Below are 21,312 nucleotides of genomic sequence, written 5' to 3'. Positions count from 1 at the left end.
ATCTGCCTTTTAATTTAGTCACACATCCAAGCCATCTCTGCACTTTGCAGCCTCTTAAGCAGCATATCTAGGATCAATTCTTTGCTTACTTCCCAGATTACTGCAGGTTTTAGGCAAATCCACAGGAGAAGGACTGCCACAGGCAGACAAGGTGTTTCAGTGGATGAGCTTGGCCCCTCCACGGAGTCAGGCTGGGTTTGGGCAGCCAGGACCCATGGAATGACAAAGTGTGGGGAGAGCCCACAGTCCCAAATCTGCTCTGAGCGTGCCAACACTGTCTTTGCAGACAAACTTTTCCCATTTTACACTATTTGATGGTGCTAACGTGCAATGCCTCTTGTGCAGTGCTGTTTAACAGGAAGTTTTCACATCTCAACTCAATTTCTTAATCGTGTAGAAATTTTGAAAGCTCTGATGTTGCTATCAGTAAGGCAATTTTTATCTTGGGCTCAATTTAGAAAACCATTTTATACAATTAATTGATGTGTCTGTTTAGTTAAAATAATATATTTCTACAGAGGAAAAATGTAAACATCATTTAAGACTGATTTTAGTTTTGCTATCAGCTAATTTAGACAGAGTTTGGTTTTTCCCCTGATTGTGATGAAGCATCTACAATTAAATTAATATCCTGAACAATGCAAATCGAACAATGGCAGTGAAATCCTATATGCACATGCTGTTTCCCTGAACCTTTTAATGCACCTTGGTCTCCTGGGAGAGAGAATTCACTGTGATTAAATGTTCCAGGAGGATGCCATTCAGAGACAAAAGGAAGAGTGGGCAACAGGTTCAGATACAAAGAAATGATGTGGCAAATGAAAGTTTTGGCTTTCCCTTTCTGTTTCATCCATCCAAGAGCAAGAAATCTCTCTCATTCATAGCTGGGTTTAAGCCATCTGATGCAAGTGACACCATTTACCTTTGGGGAAGAGAGGATACAGAGCAGTGAAAGGGCTTGGTGCAGTAAGCACACCCCCTGATGTCCCAGTAATGGGCAGTTGTGGAAGAGGCTGCAGCAGTGCTCTAGAGCTGCCTGACATGGGCAGCTTCCCGCAGGCTGGGTCTCCAGACTTATTTCTGAGTTGTCATTTAGCTGCCTCTTGCTTGTACCTACACTTTGGTTACACGGGATTTTCATGCTTTTGGCAGACAAAAAACACGTAGAAATTCTGGGCGAATAGCCACTGTACATGACCCAAACAATTCTGCTGTACAAGGGACATAAATCTCAACCCATGCTACGCACATCATGCACAAGTGTTGTTCCACACACTGAGACTCACACAACACTTCTGCTTTGTGAATTTTACAGATGCATCAAGGGGGAACAGTTTTTCCATAGGTTTATGGAATTATTAATGGTAACAACTTCAACATAATTCCATTTATTATGCATAAAACACATTTAAAAATTCTAAGTTCACACAGGTCAATGATCTGAAGGAAAATATCCCCCTTACTTTCAAACAAGAGCCCTTCAGCACAGCTGTGATTAGTGAATAATTGAGGGAAAAAAGATTTTTAAGGGGAATTCACTAGAAGAGAGAATGTATGTGTGTATATAAACAGACAGTTTTTATGTTGAACTGTGAGCATGTAGAGAATTATTTCATCTAACTGAATGTCAGTCCCTGAGCATCAGTGGTGGTGTCTAAGAATTTGTAGAGTTATTGTTGAAAACAATTGGTTTAGTTTTGGGGCATTGTCCCCTAAATTATGAATGCAAGTTCCATTTTAAGCTTCATCCTTTAAAAATTGTTTCTGTATGGAACCTTGTATTTTAAAATCTTGTAACCTACAGATCCACAGTACTTTCAGTCCTGCTGTTGCAATCTGGATTGTGATCCACTGGGGCAAATATGTAAAAGAACTCCACTGAGCTGTACTAGTGCATGCCCTAATCCATCTTGTTTTCTTTATTATTCAATAACAGTTTTGAACGGCCCACTCTAGGCTGTGTGTGTGTTACACAGGAACAGAACAGTTGCAGTGTTCGAACTGTAATAATTCTGAATGAAAAATGCAAAGGATACATTTTCATTCTTCTAACACTGCTCCCAGGAATACCATGCTGTACGTCACTTTTCTCATAGTGATTATGGAAGCTATTGTGTAACCCTGCAAAGCTCAGATGTTACATGGGAGAAGAATAACGGTCTTGCTGACTCGTTTCATGAATGAATATCCCAGAAATACATTAACAAATCTGACTACAGCTAGAAGATTCCCTATAGCTGAACAGAATTTGGAGAATACCTTCAAAATGATATTTTCTTTTTATTTTCAACTTATATTAAATCAGATCTGGATTGATATAACAAGTGAATATACTGTGAAAGGTTCTGGAAAAAATTAACATGAAGGTATTTCTGTTCCTTGATTTACATAGAACTTCAAACTTTCTCTGTATTTGGTTAATAATGAACTTAAAATACTTTCTTGCAGTTTCATCCAAAAAATCAAGCATTTTCAGAGGTAAAACACCATTGGCCTGTCCCAGGATTTTGGGTCATGTTTATTGTATGCTGGAATTTCTATGCCCCCTGTTCAGTTACTTATGCTCTCTGTTTAGAAACACATCTGACTGATTAACCAAGAACTGTTCTATTAGCACATCTACATGCCTTTGCAAATAAGAGATTTTCTAACACGGGTACAGAGTAATTATTCACAGACTGAGGTAAAAGCCAGCAATCAGAAAACCTTTTACAAAATAGAGAATGAGCTGCAAAGCCCATGCAAACTGCAAGGGACCTCAGGCCATACAGTTTTATTTGTAATCATAGCCTAATTTTGCTGGATCAGTTTCTTTTTTTTTAACATCATTATATCAGTTTTATCTGTCAAAACTTTAGTAAAATTAAATACTGATTTTCAAATCCTCAAAACCAGATGCCATACAGTGGGACAAGAAGGAAAGTGACACACAAACAATTCCAATGAAAGATGTTGGAGGAATGTATCAGTTGAGATTAAGTAACAGTGGCTAAGACCACCTCAAGTGCAACTTCCTAAGTAACTGATTTCTCTGTTTCCCAACCCAAATGGAAAATAAAAGTTAGAACAAAAATTTATTCAAAGCTAACAAAACCATAGATTTGACAGGAAATAGAACAATTTGAGTTTTAGTAGTTTAAATTTTTCTGAATTGTAATATATTTAGTAATTAAATGCCCTGTCAAAATAAATTAGGCAAATTGTTTTTCACTTCCATTTTTTGTCTTTTTTTTAGCTGAAAATATCTAAGGAAACATTTACTGTATTGTGCTTGCTTATAAAGTGTTCTGATGAAATCTAAATGTTAGTAAATATTTCTGGAGATGATTTTAATTGCTGCAAGAGCTCTATTTAGCTTTTTCACAAAGATTCTTTTATAAGGTCAGCCAGTCTCTTGAAGGCCTGCAATGACAAAAATGTGTTTCACATTTATATTTAGCATTACATAAACAGACAACACATCAAACCTGTTAAACTACTAAAACTGTCCTAACCACACGCAAACAATAAAAAGGCAATAGAAGTGCTTATCTTTACAAAACTTCACAACTGAATGAAATTATAACTACAAATATTGAACTGTTTCAAGCATCTGAATCAAAGGAGTATTAAATCTGCACAAACAGATGTCTCCTATCTTTCTTCCCACTGATTTTACAGATAGAGCCAATAACATAAAAAATGCTCCTAAAACACATACAAGAGTAATTATTGAGAAATAAAATAAAACATATATGTAAATTGTATGAAAGAAAAACAATATTCTTTCTTACAAAAGATTGACTACACCCACATAAAAGAAAACAGATAATTCAGTCTTAGAATCCAAGGACAGTCTGGAAAATAAAAGATACGCGATGCCTACTAATGCTTAAGGAAACAGCAGAACTTACTCTGACTTCAGTAAAGCATTTATAAATAATGTCTGGGACATTTAAGTGTGAGACTCTGCATGTATGAGATACACAGAGAAATTTTAAGTGGTCCTAAAAATTTCGTAGCTTTCATGTCATCTGGATGAGTATCTTGCTTAAGAAACAGCTAATACTGCTTCAGAAGTACTGCTTAATCACCTAAGGACTAAAAACCTACAGTAACATTCAAGAAAACATATAAGAAGTATGTAAAAATAAGGGAGCATTATTGTGTGAGAAACTGTCTTGCTAAGAATGTAAAAAAAAAAAAAATCTCACTTACCAGATCCATCTGAGTAGGAGAAGACAGAGAGAAGGAGGCTCTGACATAAGAACTCGGCTCTGAACTATTGATATTAAATGCTCCTCCAGGAACCAGTAATACCTAAGAAAAATTCATTAGCCACACAGTTATTACCACTTCTGCATTTTTAAAAAAAACACTATATTAAATTAAATTTGAGAAGGCTCAGTGCTTAAACACTCATATCAGATCATGGCATAATATATTTCTTCTCTTCAAAATGAGGAGACAGTGATCAGACTTTTCACAACAAAATCAAAGGGTCTTGGGTTTTGGTTACCTAGGCTGGTGGGTTACTGGGTCAGACATATCATCACAATGTTTAGAAGCACCAGTGAGGTAGGGGGTAGTTTACTCAGTACACAGTGCTTATAAATTGTAGAAATAAAACCATAATTAATTTCTCTTATTAAAACGTTTTAGTAAACAGCCATCATAGATGTAGCTACGTATATACGGGCAACAAAGACGGCGAAGGGCCTTGAGGGGAAGCCGTATGACGAGTGGCTGAGGTCACTTGGTCTGTTCAGCCTGGAGAAGAGGAGACTGAGGGGAGCCCTCACTGCAGTTACAGCTTCTTGTGAGGGGAAGAGGAAGGGCAGGCACTGATCTCTTCTCTGTGGTGACCAGTGAAAGGACCCAAGGGAATGGCCTGAAGTTGTGTCAGGGGAGGTTTAAGTTGGATATTAGGAAAAGGGTCTTCACCCAGAAGGTGGCTGGGTACTGGAACAGGCTCCCCAAGGAAGTGGTCACAGCACCAAGCCTCACAGAGATTAAGAAGCATTTGGACAATATTCTCAGGCACATGGTGTGACTCTTGGGGATGGTCGTGTGCAGGGCCAAGAGTTGGACTCAATGATCCTTGTGGGACTCTTCCAACTCAGAATATTCTATGATTCTGTCATTAATATTATATATATATCTGTTGTATACAGGACATATTGTACTAAATGTTATAACAGTTTAAATTTAAGTAAATGGATTAAATATCAACATCTGAAAACAGACATGAATGGATTTTGTTAATAAGTAACTATGCCACAATGCCTGACTTGCAGACTCAATAATGATGCATGACAAGTTCTCCTGCTTTTTTATGTGTACATATATGTGTGGATAGACATAGATATTTTATCTTTCCCACTTTTAAGATCATAAGCCATTAAATCATAGGTCATACTTCTTTCTGCAAAGCTTTTTCCATTATCAGCTGCTGTGTATCAGAAATACCCTTAATTTTGATCCATAAGAACATGCCAGCAGCAGGAGGGTACCATTCAGCCAAGCCTGGAGAGAGAAAGAGAGAGAGAGAGAGAAAATGGAATCAAGGAAGAAACTTATGCCCCAACTTTAACAGATACATAGTTTCAGTGATATTGTGGATTTTTTGTTCCAATGAACTGAAAGGGAATGCAGGCCACCAAGCCAGGCTGCCACTTTCCAAATTTAAAGTACTCATACCTGTAAGGGCCTACTGCACTTGTGCTGGTAACCTCAATACGTTTTGTGAAAGTGTTTCCTCTGAATTATAGATATCCCAAACATTAGCAAACTATATTTGTTGATTACTTTCAGATCAAGTAAACAATCTAAAATAATTTTTCTGTTGCAGTTTCTCTTAATATGGCACAAAAGTGTTTTAAGTTGCAATTAATATTGATTTTGTCCCAAAGAAAAGGAGAGCCTAGGAGTTACAAGGAGATGGGAGGCTTTGAAAGGATTATCTGCAGACTTACTGTATACCTTTCGTTTACTTAGAATGCTTTATATGGTTTTGGACATATTTTTAAAGAACTATTTATTTGACTTAACATCTTCTTCTCCAGTTCTTCCTCAATGTATTTTACCATTACATATCTACAAAATAAACGTCTGTCTTCTATAATATTACAGCTTCTTTTACTAGAAAACATGAAGACCCTGCAGTCTTTTACAAGAGTGTATTCTCACAATATACTTTACAGCATCCTGTGCTATTACCCAAGTTTTGGAACTTGGGGAATTGAGACAAAGGGGGCCTATGTAGGCCAACAACCCATGGTTGTTCAGAGCAATATAGAAAAATATATAAATCACCTGGAATTAGCAGGAGTAAATACATTAATGACTGTGTGGTGCCCAAGAACCCATGTCCCATGGAAGTACCACCTAGGGTAGGTGGGCAGTTCTTAAGCAGTTATTGCTGATTCCACTTAGACTGACTAAAGGCAGTGAGTGACTAACTGGGACTGCATTGTTGTTGATTAAATTCTTTCTGTGCTCTATGGTTAACCACAAAAGGGAACACCTGCAATTGACTGACGTTAAATATCATCACTGCTGCTATAGTGATTGTTTGTATCTTCTTTTAAATTAAGGTCACTATTTCAGTGATTTTTTAAAGACAGAGATTTTAAATAGAAAAAGTATAAGAACATAATGAAGTGAAATACATGCTCTTTTAAAAACTGCTTTACACTGTAATGTGGTGAGCTTTTTCCCCATCTCCTTGTTGCACTAGAAAAGCATAAAAACAACAGCAATAAATAATTTGTCCTAAGCTTAATATTTAATGTTGTTGATTTGCTTATAGTGCTTATCTGTCACTTCAGTCAAGAGATGAACTTAAGTGATTTTTCTTGAGCACAAAGATGATATATAGTTGGAAAAAAATTTAAGGAATTATCTCTGTTGCACTCTGACCTTTTAACCACTTGTCAGCAGCAACGAGCATTGCATCCCGCTGGGTCCTGTAGAAATCCACCACTCTGAAAGCAAATTATCAATTGAAAGTCAGAACACATAGTGTTTCAGAGTCCATTTGTTTCCAAAGGCAAAACCAAAACTTTTCTACTTGAACAACCTAAGTGCACATTTAATAGAAATATAAGCATATCTTAGATGGGCACAACACAGTATACTGTGTATATACAACTTTGTATATGTATCAGAGAAGTCTTCAATGCTACAGCACACCTCCAACAAAGAACTGATCAACCAGACAGAAGCAGCCCTATGTGGCTGCTTCTTAAGCTTTACATATATATCATGGAAAGGTGTTATATATTATACTATTCTGTCTGTTATAACAGTAGATACAAGTCCTGCTAGCAATATTTACTGCACAAAACACAGATATTGAAGAAAATTAAGGACTTAAACATATGCATAAGCACAGTCTCAGTGTCTGTGCATTTGTGTTGAATTTGTGTAACAGGTACCCGTGGAAATGGCATTTGACAAGGTAAAAAGCAAATCATATGATAAACGTGCCATAATTATTTGACAACTTTCCCATTTCTAAACTTTTGAACCTATTTGACAGCTTCCCCTATTCTAGACCTTTGAACCTATGTCCTTTACACTTTAAGTACAACTTTCAAGTAATTCAATCATTTACTGGAGAAAATGACCTTAACCCAAATTTCAACATGGATAAGTCATGTGCAGTGGCTTTTGTTGATATAAAATAATGCAGCTGTGCAATGGAAGACACAAGAGAAATGCCTGATATGGAGTTCATAAATCAGATGCAAATGTGTTCCCATCTCTGAAAACATCCTTAGTAATTTGCATAATTCCACATTTGTATTTTTAAATAAAATACAAATTTTATTTTCATAATTTTACATATTTTTTTTTTAGATAAAATACAAATTTTTCTCTGAACCAATAGCTTTGATTTCTGGCTGTATTTTATTACACCTGAAAGACAAACTCCAACACCAATAGCTTTGGAACTCAACTATACCTATTGCTACATTATGTATGAAATGGTAAATCTCACTTGTGCAGTTTTTACCAAAATTGCAAATTCTATTGCAAGCTTTGTACCTTTGTGTTACAATTTTACTTCCATGTTGGAATGAAATGATAAGAATTAGTAAGACAATGCTGCCCCAAAAATGTAGCTGCTCCATACAACAGGCCAGCTCCTACTCAAAAGCATGATCTAACAACTTAACTTTGTACTAATGAAATCACCTGGAGGAGACTCCAGTCAGCTGTCAGGCCTCATCCATATCACCTGACAACTGCCTTTAAAAGGTTTAAAGCATTGCAGCTACCTTACTGCAATCCTATTTTTCTTAGTTCAAGAGGAAGAACTTCAAGCCTTCTGGCCTGAGAAAGGCTGCCTTTTGGCCCACAAGAAGGTAAGTGCAGAGATGTATTTGGGATTTATTTTTTTTTAGAACTGCTGCAAGTTGAGCTAAAGTGTGATTTAAGTTTCTCTGTGAAACTTATCTTTATGTTCCTAATTCTTAAAACAAGGCAATGCTAGGGCTGGCGTGCCAGCTTTTGGTTTTGGTGTTTTTTTTTTTTTTTAAGTACTGGTGTTTACAGTATGAACATCAGGCAGGTGCTCAGAGGACAGAAGTGGCTGTTACAGTGATATATAAGAACTTTCTGCATGCTTTGGTCACATTCCTGTTACAGGCCTTTACAGAGTATAGCACACTCCCACTGAAGTAGGAAGGTTGGGGCTCTAATGATATCTAAGTACAGCATCTAAAATGAGGTACTGATATTCAAAAGAAACTATGCTCCTTCTGCAAAATAAATGAAAAAGGTGTATCAGTCAGTATTTAGGAAATGCCTTACTAAGTTAAACTGTAGTCCAGCGCTCTGTCTCCAAGAGTGGTGAAAAAGGCAATGTTTGGTGTGTGTAGATGAACTTCATTGCTCTCTAGAGGTTTTTCAATCAGTATCCACAATCATGAGATCAAGGATGTTAGAAGGTGAATCCCTGCTGCTGTAGTGAGGCAAGAGCTCCCTTTATAGAAGCTGATTCTTTCTAAGTAAATTCTGTGCTCAGTGATCTTAGCATTTGCTTTAGACCCTATCACTTTAGCAGGGATGAAAACTTTATTCATTGACTTGAAGCTTCCAGGATCCTCTCAAGTTCTCTTCAGATGGGAGCTGCATAATGCTTGTGCCAGTGGACTGGCAGATCGTTTGTTTGCCTGTAGTGGGAGGAGACATGCCCTGACCTGCATGTCTGCAACTTCATACTGAGTTCCTTCAGGCTCTAGTGTGAACTTGACAGTCTTGGTGACTTGCCTTATCTATTTGGCCTAATACTGATATATGTCCTTTGACTTGTTTACTGCAAAGAATGTTTGATGTAGGTAACAAGTAGCAGAATAACAGATTATGGGACTCAGCATATGACATGACCCTACCTGTCAACATGCTCCAAGAAACCCTTTTGTCCCCACTGATGAAGCAGCTGTGATATCATAATCTAAAGAAATAAAACACATCATCAATACCATGTTTTAAACAGAACTCTTCCAAATAATCAAAAAATATGTAGCCAGATGCACTATTCAAAATTCCTCAGGCATGAAATTGCATGCATTGTCTCTTGGAGCCCTTTATAGACAGAGGTGCCAACAGCAACAGGCCATTACAGTATCCAAGGATCATGGTAGCATTTGGAGGTTGGGGTGGGAGGAGGGAAAAATGGATGGAAAGCTAATTATGGTATTCAGGGAGAAAGAGGAAGGCAATGTATATTGCTTTACCTTCCTGTCCATATCAGCCTCTTCACTTTAATAGTGCCTCTGTGATGAACTAATAGAGCTGGAAGATGGAAGCCATATTTAGTTGTGTTCAATGTCTCCTTTCCTTATCACTAACCATAAAGGGGCTGTAGTTGGCAGCCTGCTTTGTAATGTCTTTTGGGCTGCCAGTATTGTTCTAATTGTAAAGCAGAATGAAAAAAAAAAAATGAGTGCTTCTTCCAAGGTATGCTTTACATTGAGGTTTTCCAAATGAACCTACTGGGAAGAGATATAAAGTATTTCAAATCTCGATTCTTGCAATCTGAGGGTTAAGGGATATTAGCTGTGCTATCCATGCACTGAGACAACCTTCTGCCTCTGGTTCTAAGTTCTATGGTGGTCTCTCTTCCTTTAGCAGAATTGACAATGAATGTGCATAAAGAAAACTGCAAAAGTGCAGAGCAACTGTGAAAGTGCAAAGGTATTCGCTAATGGAATGTATACTTATAACTTGGAATGTACTGTCTTTTCTAAATACAATGCAGATGGCAGTTTGGTACTTGCCTGTGTGAAAGTGCTGGTGTGCATTGTTGAAACCTGAATATGTAGAACAACTCTGTCAATAAGAGGCTTGGGACCTGTCAGAAAACCTATTCTTAACCTAGAAAACAAAATAGAAAAAAGTTACTACAGAAATGCAATGTGCTAATACTTTGTGTGAGTTTGCCATGGTTTGAAAGCCTCCAAAAATCCAATTTCCAAGCTCTCCCACAATTTGCCTCAACGTGAAAGAGTTTTCAGACAGGCACAACTCAGCATGGGGAATTATATTACAATTTATTACTAATAGAATAAAAACTACAGAAACTAAAAGCAAGTAAATACACAATATTAATACAATTCCTACCACCCCTGAGGGCCCTCACACATCAGTTCAGAAGAAAAACCTTCAGGGCAATAGCTAAAGTCTCTCTCACTGGAGTATTGGGGAAGGTGTCTTTTGCACTCCCACCAGCTCCTTGGCCTCTGCTAAGGTCTCCATCTGGAGTGCAAGGGAACACTTGCTGTACCAGGTCTTCATCACAAGTTACAGGGAGTCAGCTTTTGAGTCCTTTTCCCCTGGTTTGTGAAGGTTCCTCCCAGGAAGTAAGATTCAGGGACTTCTCCACTTTGAGTCCACTCTTCCTCCCCGGGTTGCAGGGTTTCTGGGTTTTTGCTCAGTCTTTTATACCCCAAATAGTTTCACCAAAGTCCTTATCCAGAAAAAGCCTGCTTGGTTTGACTTCTCTCTGTTTCAGCTGCAGCATCAGCTTGACTTGCCACATAGCAAGGGGGGCATCCCCCGCTTTCCTCGTCCTTCGGTTTCGGCTGCCCTCGTTCAAACCTAACATAGGGCACCTCCGAGCCCCTCGGCCTGTCTCTCTGTTTTTATTTCAGTCTCAGCTTAGGGTTGCCTCCTCCCCTGCCATGGGGGGGAGGAAAGGTGGCAGTGAGACTGCTTCAGTCTCTCTCCCCTCCCTGGAATTCTTCCAGCTCTGCATGATCACAGCTGCTTCTTCAGCTCTGGGCCACCCCTCAACCCATCTCTGGTTCGGCTCCAATGCTGTGCCTGTCTGCCAAGGGGAGCTGGCTCTAACCCCCTGGTTGGCCTCTCAAGTCCATGCCACCGCCTCTCCTGGGCAGTGGGGGGGGGAAAAACCCCCTAGCCTTTGGCTACAGGCACCCAGTCCAGTTATAATACTGTTCTGGGCTCCCTCACAGCCTGGCTGGGGGGGAAAAGAGGGCCTGGCCCCCTGCAAGGGACCCGCAGGCCTCTCTCCTCTGCCTCACCTCATGGTTTGCATTCTCTCTCTCTCTGCCAACAACTTCCTCCCAGCTGTTGTAATATGCTTATTTCACAGGGGTGAAAAACAGCTCCGACTGTTTTTTTTTTCTGATGGCCCCTCATCAGAAACTCACCTGGGACCAACCACTTCCAGCCCCCCCCCGGGGGAGGGCAGGTCAAACTATGACAGAGTTGTATGTAGGAAAACATGTAACCATTTCGTTGATAGTGTAAGGATCTCTTATGCATTTCTCTGTATCTTAATACTGCCCTAAGCCCCAGGCTTATGCAATTTAGAAGCTGAGTGTCAAAGTTATGAAATAATAACAAATAACGGGCTTTAATGCTTACAGTGGATTCTTAAATATGAGTCTTCTGGACATATTCTGTGTTTGTAAGCTTTCCTCTGCAACCATAAAGATTACATAAACCACAGGGAAGAGGTTCTCACACAATGAAAAATCATGAATGCTCAGGCTTTATGACAACAGATGAGAAGTGGCAAATGGCTTTACTCTTTCACTCCCTTTCAGTACTGCAGAAGAAATGGAATTTAGATTGATAAACTTGATTGTTATTTACGCTTCAATTCTTACTACCCATCTTTACAGATTGGCTGAAATTTTTCTTTGAGGAGAAATAGAACCAGTAAACTCATATGTGTCTTTGGTAAAGATAAAATTGCATCATGCCATTTTATAGTGTCACTTCTGGAAGTGTAATCACACTTAGCATCATGTTGTCTCCTTACATTCTCAAGGATGAGGTTATAAACAAAAGAAAGTTAAAAATCAAGTATTTCAACTAGCGTGAAATGGAAAACAGCCAGCTTAGTTTTTTCAGGCAGGTGGAAACAACCTGAAAGAACTGTAGGGCTAGATATAAGTATAACCCTATGAACAGCTTGTGAAGAATGATGCCATCGTTTCTTTTTCCTATTACAAGTTCAGTGAGTCTACAGGAATGGTAAGAGATAGAAAGAGAAATGGAAAAAGAAGAGAGAAAAGCTTCTAGGAGTTCCAGGAACATAGCTAGAATACAGCATCTGTCTTTCTGCCTACATGGTGTCTGCAAGAATGGGTTGCCTGGGGACAGGGGCTTAAGTATTAGTATCAGAAGAGAAACAGAACCTGGAGTTAAATGACTGCCAAGAGATGACATGAAAAGTGAGCAGACTGTGAAAAGCCGTGGATTTAGAAGTTCATTCCACAAGTGGATAGTTATTAGATGAAAAACCACTATGACATGTCTGATAATCTTGTATAAAGACTTGTGCCTTAACTGAATAGGCAATGCTAAGCAGTCTGCAGTTGGCCTTACCCAGATGAGAGAATTTTAGAGAAAGAGTCGGTCCTGATAACTCGGCCATCCACATCCATTGAGAGGAAAGTTGGAGCCCATGGCTTGGAATAAAAATAAAAAATAAAATTCAAGGTGCTAGTAAGGACTAAGATGGAATTATTTTCCTTACCATGAAGACACAGTTCATTTCTAAAAGAAATATTTTGATAATAAATATTTTACAGATGTGTCTTCTAAGGAAAATATTACAGTTACTTGCTGACAAGTGATTGTTTAGGCTAGCTGTCTGAGATGTGATTTCAATATTCTATGAAAGTCTTCAAGAAATCAGCCTTGTTATTTTTTGATGCTTACTTAGCCCACTGTTCATCATACAAGTGCTCAGTTCAAGTTTTGGTATGATGCCATAAGAAGGAGTGAGAAATAATGATTTTTCTGCCAAGATTTCTTTGTGGAGTAAACAGGTACTGTGACTTCTAAAATGGAGTCCTGTAGCTTTTTGCTTTGCTTTATTAAAAAATGAAATCAGAAGATGTGACCAAAGTGAAATGATCTGAGTTCAGCATACTTTTTACTTATCAAGAATTCTGCTTTTACACCTTCTCCCCTACACTTTCTAACAAAGCTACCCAATAGTATTCAATACTATTCAGTGAAACTATTTTATTGCCTCCTCCCATAAAAATGTGTTTCAAAATAGAAAATACTGAACTTTAGCTTCTATCCATGTTTTACTGCTTTATAAGACCAATTTTCATTTCAGATGTTAGGTACTTTTTCAGACTGTGCAACTGTAGATTCACATGTGAAATCTGGGGAAAATTTACATGAAGAAGGGAAGCTACCTATCCAGTACCACTTTCTGTGGTACCTGGGAGAACTCTCTTGGGCTTTCCAAAAGGCAAAGGGGGTACAGTAGATGGGGAGTTGGAAGTCTTCTGCTGAATGAAAGAAGAGACTGGTCTGAAAGGACCACTAAGAGGCTGCAATTTTCAAGTGCTGCTTCAGTGACACACTTGCTTTTTTTCTGACTTCTGAAGGAAATTCTATCCTGTATGAGGCTTGAGGAATTTGAACTGCTGATTAACAGAACATAAAATGTCACAAAGGGGACAATGACTGAAAGGGGAAATGACTGTGAGGCCTACAACTGCCTTGGTAGGACATGAAGAAGGAGCATCCATGGCTCAAACCTTAGTTCTCTCCTGGACCAGAAAATAAGGTGTTACTAAGGATTATGGAAGACAAATTACCTTTTCAAACTGAAGAAAGTAGTAAGGGTCATCTTCTATTATGAGGAAATCATATTTTCTTGCAAGCTACAGAAACAAATAAAAAAGTAAAGATCTGTTATAAGATAAAGACACTGTAAATTCATTCTGGTTTTGGTTTGTTTTTTTGTTCTTTTTTTTTTTTCTTACCAGGACCATATTATGCTCCTATTGATTGGTCATTCATTATATACAAGGCCCCATCATGAGAAGCTTTCAAGTGCCCATTTTAGGCACGAAGCAATTATAAGAGTAAACACAGTATCCGTAGTACAAGGACCCGTATATGTAACTGGAGCTCTGTTCCATGTAGCAAACTGCACAGGCAGCTTGCAGTAAATCAGATTAGAAGCCCACAGCAAAAAGGTACCAGCCATCAATGGGCTACTATTGAAAAACAATTTATCTAATGCGTAGTCCACCTTTGGAGAGTTGTCATGAAAGAGATTCTGCTAGAAACAAGTTCTAGGAGGAATGTCTAGTGGACCAATAATGGGCCCAAATACCACATGAGTATCCTCAACTGAAACGAGACTGACATTTATTTATTTCTACCTACAAGGTTCACAAGGCCCCAGCTACATACCTGGTAAATCTCCTTCTTGCGCTCTGTGCTCAGAGAGTTGCCGGTTGGGTTGCACCCATTTGGAATAGTGTACAAGAATTTGGGAAGGTGATGGCTATGATTTTTTACATCTTCTGAGCTCCAAGTAGACAGAATTTCTTTTAAAGCTTCTGGAATAATGCCATGTTGGTCACTAGGAACATTAATTATATTACAACCCAAGGGTCTCAGCTGTTGATAGAAGGAACAAAACTGTCACAATCATGTAATTCAAAGGTCTTCCTTTTGTCATTGGTGTTGTAAAATATCATCAATACAAAGACTGTCTTTCTGATTTTAGAGCTACCTCAAACTCCATTTGCTCATGAGTCAAAAGCAAGTTTGCCTGAATTTGCTATAAAGCTTGTCAAACTTTCCACATTACTCTTTATTTGCCCTATTAAGCAAACTGAGAAGAAATGGGTAACTCCTATGTTCAATTGCAGCTTTTTTCTAGAAATCACATGTGGTTTTGCAAGCAGAAAGGGATTTTGTGAATTTGAACTGTGTTCTCTTGGGATTCCTCATGTTCTCACTGCAGACAGTTAAGTTCATAGTATCTTCGCTTCCTACTGACAATTTACACTCTACTTCAGTGGAAGTGCCAGACCTATAAGCTATTCTTCACTGACAAAGGGCAAACAATATGTTCTCAATAGATATATTCAGCAATACAAAGGAGAATGAAATGATGCTACTGCAATGACATGTTGACAGCAGTACGAAAAAATATAGGTAAAATACCAATGAAGAAGCTTGCTGTCTATCCTCTGTGGAATTTCAATTTGTACCATGTAGTGCTCTGCATTTTTAAGTAAAAATGCAAGCTGCTGCATTGTTAAAATACATTTCTAAAAAAGTACAGCTGATTAAGCAACATATTTAAATTTAGCACAGCAAACAATAACAGAATTTCTTTTAATGCAAGGGGAGACTACACTGAAATTGTGGTGTATTATTTATTCTAAGCCTTCTTACAGCTTTTAAACGTTTTGAGCTGACACTTAATTTTATACTGATTAAGTTACTTGTCAGAAGGAAACTGTGTTACTTTTGTATAGTTCTGACTAATTCACTTCTTCATACTCATATATGGATGTTTCAGGCCTATTCCAATCTTACACTATTTATAGTTATGGTATAATCTGACGATGAAATACTTCAGGTGACTGTGCTAACATGTTAAAACACCCACTTGTTACAAATTTGCTTCAATTCAACTAGGTCCTGATGTCATTTCTTTCCAACCCAATCAAATGTGACCTTAGCCCTTGAATGAACTGGGATTTGGAAGAGGAATTTGGAATAGTTTTTATAGAACTTCCAGTAGAAAACCCTCTATGAATTAATATTTATAAATATTTAGAGTTGAACTCTAAAATCTTGATTCTTAGATACGTTTTTATGGTAAATGCAAACAATCTGTATAAGACTGCAGATCAGGTAGTAAATTGCTGTTTAGTTCAAATGTAACATTTACAGTGTTTTGTAGCTAATGAATACTTACAGCTGCTAGTGTCCCAGGGTATGTGGGTGCATCCAAAAGGATGTTGTCTCCAGGATTAATGAGCATTTCGAACACCTGTAAAAGAAAAGTCTATTTTAAAAATATTGCTACATTCTTGTACATGTGCTTATACTTCTGACTACTTAGTGGGACTAAAAATCTTGATTAGATATTAGTAATTCTCTAACCATTTAATTATCCTGTCTGTGAGAAAAGCAATGAACAGATGAGAAATCTGCTTTACAGCCAAATTAAGCTAGGTAATCAACTAGAGAATACCGATTTGACACGGAAAGACAGTGCTCTGAAGCACTGTTTCTATTGTATAAGTTACAGAAAGGATCAAATAAACAGTGAGAGTGGACTTTAAAGGGTAATTATTTCATGAAGTTAAAAAAACCCTGGAAGTAAAAAGAAGAAACTTATTTAGAACAGAATTAAGGTAAAGCAAATAATGCATGTGCGTGCTTATTATTGCACCACTTGAATAACATGGAATGTTACATATTTTCTGACAGGCTCTTTGGTTACTGGAACATTCATGGGGTCTCAACAGACTTGAATGCCACACCAATTTTGTTTCAGTTCCGTTATCTTGTATTGATAATACTGTCAGGCATTCATTTAACAAAGTATCCTGCATATAGTTATAGAGTGGCACTTAATGCTGATACAAATGAACTGACGTGGGAATAAACATCTCTCTGAATGAAATACTTTTAATATATGAAGCTTTTGGTCTTACTTTACACAAGCCTTCCTGGCTGCCGGTTGTGACACACACTTCCATTTGTCCTTGCTCAGGACTGTAATTGGCTGTGGGGGGATCATGTAGGCTCCGCTGGAAATCTTTTAGCCAAGACAACAGCTCTGGAATCCTGAAACATGAATAAGAAGGTGCATCTAACATCTTATACAAGCCAAAGCTACGCTGCTTCTCTAAATCACTGCCAAATCTAGCACACAGTCCCGAGTCTGCCACACAGATACACTTAGATGTGATTTTTATGACTGCTTTATCAAATTATGCAAATGAGATGGGCATCTGTGGTCCATACACCAAATTATCATACTGAAGTCTAGGCAGAAATTATTTGCCAAGGATGAAACAGGGTGGAGGCTGAACAGTATCCACTCCTAGAAGTGATCATTCTGTATTCAAATTTAGTAATGTGACAAAGCTCTCAATGCTGCAGATTAAAAGGATTTCTGAAACAGATTTTTTTAAAAAAGTCTTAAAACCCGTAGGATGTTCACAAATGGTTGGGTTCATTTAAATATTAAGAAAAGTCTTAACTGATTAATGTCCTGTGTGACTCTGTAGGTACCTAAGTATTTTTTTCAAACCTGTCCCAAGCCTGACTTAGTGCTGAGTGCTGGGGAGTTCATGTGAGCACTAAGTAATGTAGCAATATGCAATTTTTTTACCAAAGTTTTGTACCAAAAATGACACAACTACAAATACCTCCACTTCACTACCACAAGTTTACTGACTTTAATATTTGGTGCCAAATGAAAAGAACATAAATATTCCAGAATGTGGAAACTACATATTGTAATGCAGTATCTTTTAATTAATATCTGATTTGGCAGTCTGGATTCTCAAATAATAACAGCCAGGAAATGCTCTGGCTTGCGAATTACTAGAATTAGGGTTTTAGAGTAAGGTAAATTGAAAGATGCCTGTTTTTTGAAAGAACCTGTTTTTGGAAAAAAGGGGTTTAAGAACAGGTTTTAAAAACACAGGTGAATTAATGCAATAACAAATGATATTATGATCCTTTGATTCTGGCATCTTGAAGTGCAAGTAGCTGTGACAGATACCCTGCTGAGGCTGAGTACTGAAGAGCTCTCTTCATCAGATCTTCCCCAATCTCAATAGGAGTTCCATGTCCAATGTCAACAATTGCCCTCTTAAATGGAAAAAGGTTAGGATTTGGTGCCCCTCCAGCCAGAGAGATGAGAGATGGAGGAGATTTCTGCATCAATTCAGCTAGATTAAAAGGAAAATACCGTGGTTACAATTTGATTATTGCAACGCTGATCCTACCCTTTAGTCAATATATAATAATAGTCCAGAGGAATTTGTTCCATATTTCACTTTTTTAACTATCTTGAATTAAAAAGGACAATTCTTCTTAAACTCGTCTTTCTGTTTGGATTAAAAAGGTGTTTGGGGAGGCAGGGAGGGAGATACTGGCAGGACAGACTAAGAGAAAAAATTATCTGAAGTTAAAACCACTATATTTTAAAACAATCTGGACTATTCTATTATTAAAACTTCTGTGACTGATCTTCTGAGCTTCGAGAATTTAAAATCTTAATGATCTTCTGTTTAGACTGATTTGAAATGACTGACTTTGTTTTTTGTTCAGTTTCACTTCAGCTGACATGGCAGTAGTGCAGCTATGCTGACATGATTATAGCTTTTCTATAGGGGAGTGGAAACACTTCTGTCAGCCTTGTTTTAGTGGCAGAGGCCACTAAATAATGCCACCGTATAAATAATTAACCATGAAGAAAATCTTAACTCTTGCTTTAAAGTCAGAGTTTCACAATCACTCAGATCCAATCTATGCAGTGCAGACTGGACTTTAATCCAGCAAGGGCACTTGACTACATTAAATCTAAGAGCTCACAAGATGGCATTCATGCTGGCTTGACAGTTTTACGTCGGACATGAGAGGAGAGATGACACCAGATCTGGCTTAAAGCCTCCTGTTCTCAAATTTATTTTCCACTACTTATTAGCAAACTAGAACATGGGGAATTAATTCTTATCAGTTAGTACAACAATATGGGTTATGCCTGTAACATTTGGTCTGGTAAAGAGAGATTTACTTTGTCATCAAAACTACAGTCTGAATGTGTCTTTCTGCAGGAACTGTGCTACTTATAATTTGCGCTATGATGTGTATCAATGTATCACTTGAAAAAGAGACTATCTAGAGTGAATTACTTGACTTAGTTGTACCTATATGAAGCATTTTAAGCAGTACAACAAATGCCAGCCCCTTACCAAGAGAGGAAATTGACCCCTGAAGGCTTAACTGCTGATGCATGTCTCATGCTCCAGTTCTGGTAGGTCTCCATAGGTTTCAACTGAGTAAACAAGTAGGCAGTTAACCTTTTCTATCTGTCACACAGAAGACTGTAATGTGGTAGCCTCAAGATAGTGTAATATGGAAAAGGAAATTGTAGTAATACTGAGAGAAAGATAGTCATGAGGAATTTATGGACATAAACAGGATACATGAAAGCTAGGTGGAAAGAAATACGCTGGGACTGAATTTCAAGTCATTAGGAGTTGCTTGTTTCTGGACAACTAGTGTAAACTCAGTAGCAAATTGTGGCCAAAGCCCTGGTTCAGAGACAGTAGCAGAGATTTTTCAGACACTTGTTGAAATGATAATACCAATTCATCTCTCTGGATGGGTTTCTGAAATGGTTCAAGGCTATTCACTTTGTCAAGTTGAGACAACAAACAGGTATAAAGAAAAACAAAGTCAAAGCAGTAATCTGGCCTTGCTTGTCTGCTTACAGCATGGTTTTCTTTTAAGCCTTTTGAAGTCTTTAAGCCATGATACCCCAGCAAAGACCAGTATGTAGAATGATACTCTTTCTGAGAAACTGAGAATGGACATGTACTCACTCAGGACTCTTATCGGAGATGCTTTTCTTGCTGCACTCACAGCAGTCATGAACCGAGAATAATTCATAGCTATATGGAAAGAGTAATTAGATGGACATGAAGCTAGAAAAGTGAATAGGAACTGCAGTGTGCCTTTGGTATGTGTGTTTCCCATAAGTAATGCTTCCAATTCCTCATCTCCATAGATGTGCGCCATTATAAACTAAATGTGGACGTAATCAGGTTAGAATTAGCGCTGGAATCAATTGAAGGAAAAGGTTTCAACTTCATACTCTCAGCTTTTGTCACAGCCTCCCAATGACAACTGTGCAGAGAGATTAGGTCAGAAATATGCTCCTGTTTTGATAAACACAAATAGCAGTATAGCTTTGACCTGAGGAATTTGTTGGTATGCCAGTGAACAGCAAAAAAACACCCTCCCCCTCCCTTTACTGCCAGCTGTGGAGTTTTAAAGACAGATGACAAATTTGAAGATTTGACGGATCTTAAACAACCATCAGCTCTTCTTTTATTTAATGAGGATCCAGCTTTACTTAGCTGTATTAAGCATTGCATTTGAAATGCTTTTACAATTGCAAGCCATCGTTATAAGTCACATTTGTCAAGTTAGAGGTGTTTTTTTTTTTTTTTTTTTAGACAGGTTCATTCAGAATATCTTTCAAATGTATCTGATGAGTGTTTCCCCCCCTTTACGCTGGTGCCCACAGAGATTCAGTGGATAGTGAACTAAAGTCCAGCGGGAACTCTAAAGGCCTGGAAAGGCCACGGGAAAACATCTCCGAAGGGAACGGAAGCACAGGAATGAAATGGACAGGCAAACAGCAACCACAGCAACACGCATGTGCTGGTACTTACTAGAAGTGATCTACCGAGCAAGGCCGCTTTAAAAAAAACAAACACCTAATGCTTTCAAAAAATATGTCAACTTCGCTCACCCCCTAGCCCGTCCCCCCCGCAGAGGCGCGGTGCTGATTGTACACACGGGCTGGCTCCGGCTGTGTTTTAAGGGATAACTAACCTCGGTAACCCCGAGGTGGTTGCCGAGACACTCCGGATACCCAAGTGCTGCCCAGCCCCTCCCCGGAGCGAGGATGGAGCCCCCAGGGCCACCCCGAGCTCAGACCCGCTGTCCCGAGGGGACGGTGGCGGCCGCAGGCACCTACCGGCGGGAGGGCGCGGAGCGGCCGGGCCGTGAGCGGCGGCGGCCCCGCGGTGGCAATGTGCGGGCCCGCCCGGGCGGTCGCTGGGCCGGCCCCGGGCGGGGAGCGGGACTGGGCCCCGTCCGGCGCAGCCGCCCGAGCGCCGCAGGCGGAGCGGGGCCCGCGGGCGTGCGGCCGCAGAGCGGCTCGGCGGCGAGTGGCGGACCGGTCCGAACGCAGATGCCCTGTGGATCCGTGCGAAAGCCGTAAAACACGCGGCTCCCCCGCCGGTTCCTTCTGCGCAGTGC

The 21,312-nt window shown here is 38.9% G+C and overlaps 1 protein-coding gene across 4 annotated transcripts; it reads right to left on the bottom strand.

Moving 5' to 3' along the window:
- Positions 1 to 1,372: 1,372 nt before the first annotated feature.
- AADAT (aminoadipate aminotransferase) lies at positions 1,373 to 21,067 on the bottom strand. Of its 4 annotated transcripts, XM_018070867.2 has the most exons (15): positions 21,029 to 21,066; positions 19,866 to 19,934; positions 19,233 to 19,315; positions 18,038 to 18,206; positions 16,959 to 17,091; positions 16,214 to 16,288; positions 14,689 to 14,898; positions 14,085 to 14,150; positions 12,850 to 12,932; positions 10,269 to 10,365; positions 9,381 to 9,442; positions 6,901 to 6,965; positions 5,399 to 5,505; positions 4,198 to 4,299; positions 1,373 to 3,402 (listed from the first exon to the last, which is right to left on the bottom strand). In XM_018070867.2, the coding sequence occupies exons 3-15, from the start codon at positions 19,273 to 19,275 to the stop codon at positions 3,361 to 3,363; spliced, it is 1,254 nt and encodes a 417-aa protein (XP_017926356.1). In that variant the 5' UTR covers positions 19,276 to 19,315; positions 19,866 to 19,934; positions 21,029 to 21,066; the 3' UTR covers positions 1,373 to 3,360. The 4 variants fall into 4 exon arrangements, with proteins under 4 accessions (XP_017926356.1, XP_017926345.1, XP_017926349.1 ...); XM_018070856.2 differs by lacking the exon at positions 19,233 to 19,315 and having other exon boundaries at positions 21,029 to 21,067; XM_018070860.2 differs by lacking the exons at positions 19,233 to 19,315; positions 21,029 to 21,066 and adding an exon at positions 20,884 to 20,906.
- Between the last annotated feature and the right edge of the window lie 245 nt (positions 21,068 to 21,312).

This window comes from Manacus vitellinus, unplaced genomic scaffold, assembly GCF_001715985.3.
Source record: "Manacus vitellinus isolate BGI_N305 unplaced genomic scaffold, ASM171598v3 scaffold_0_pilon, whole genome shotgun sequence".
Taxonomy (NCBI): domain Eukaryota; kingdom Metazoa; phylum Chordata; class Aves; order Passeriformes; family Pipridae; genus Manacus; species Manacus vitellinus.
The sequence above is the reverse complement of the archived record's forward strand: the minus strand, read 5'-3'. Positions and strand labels throughout refer to the sequence as shown.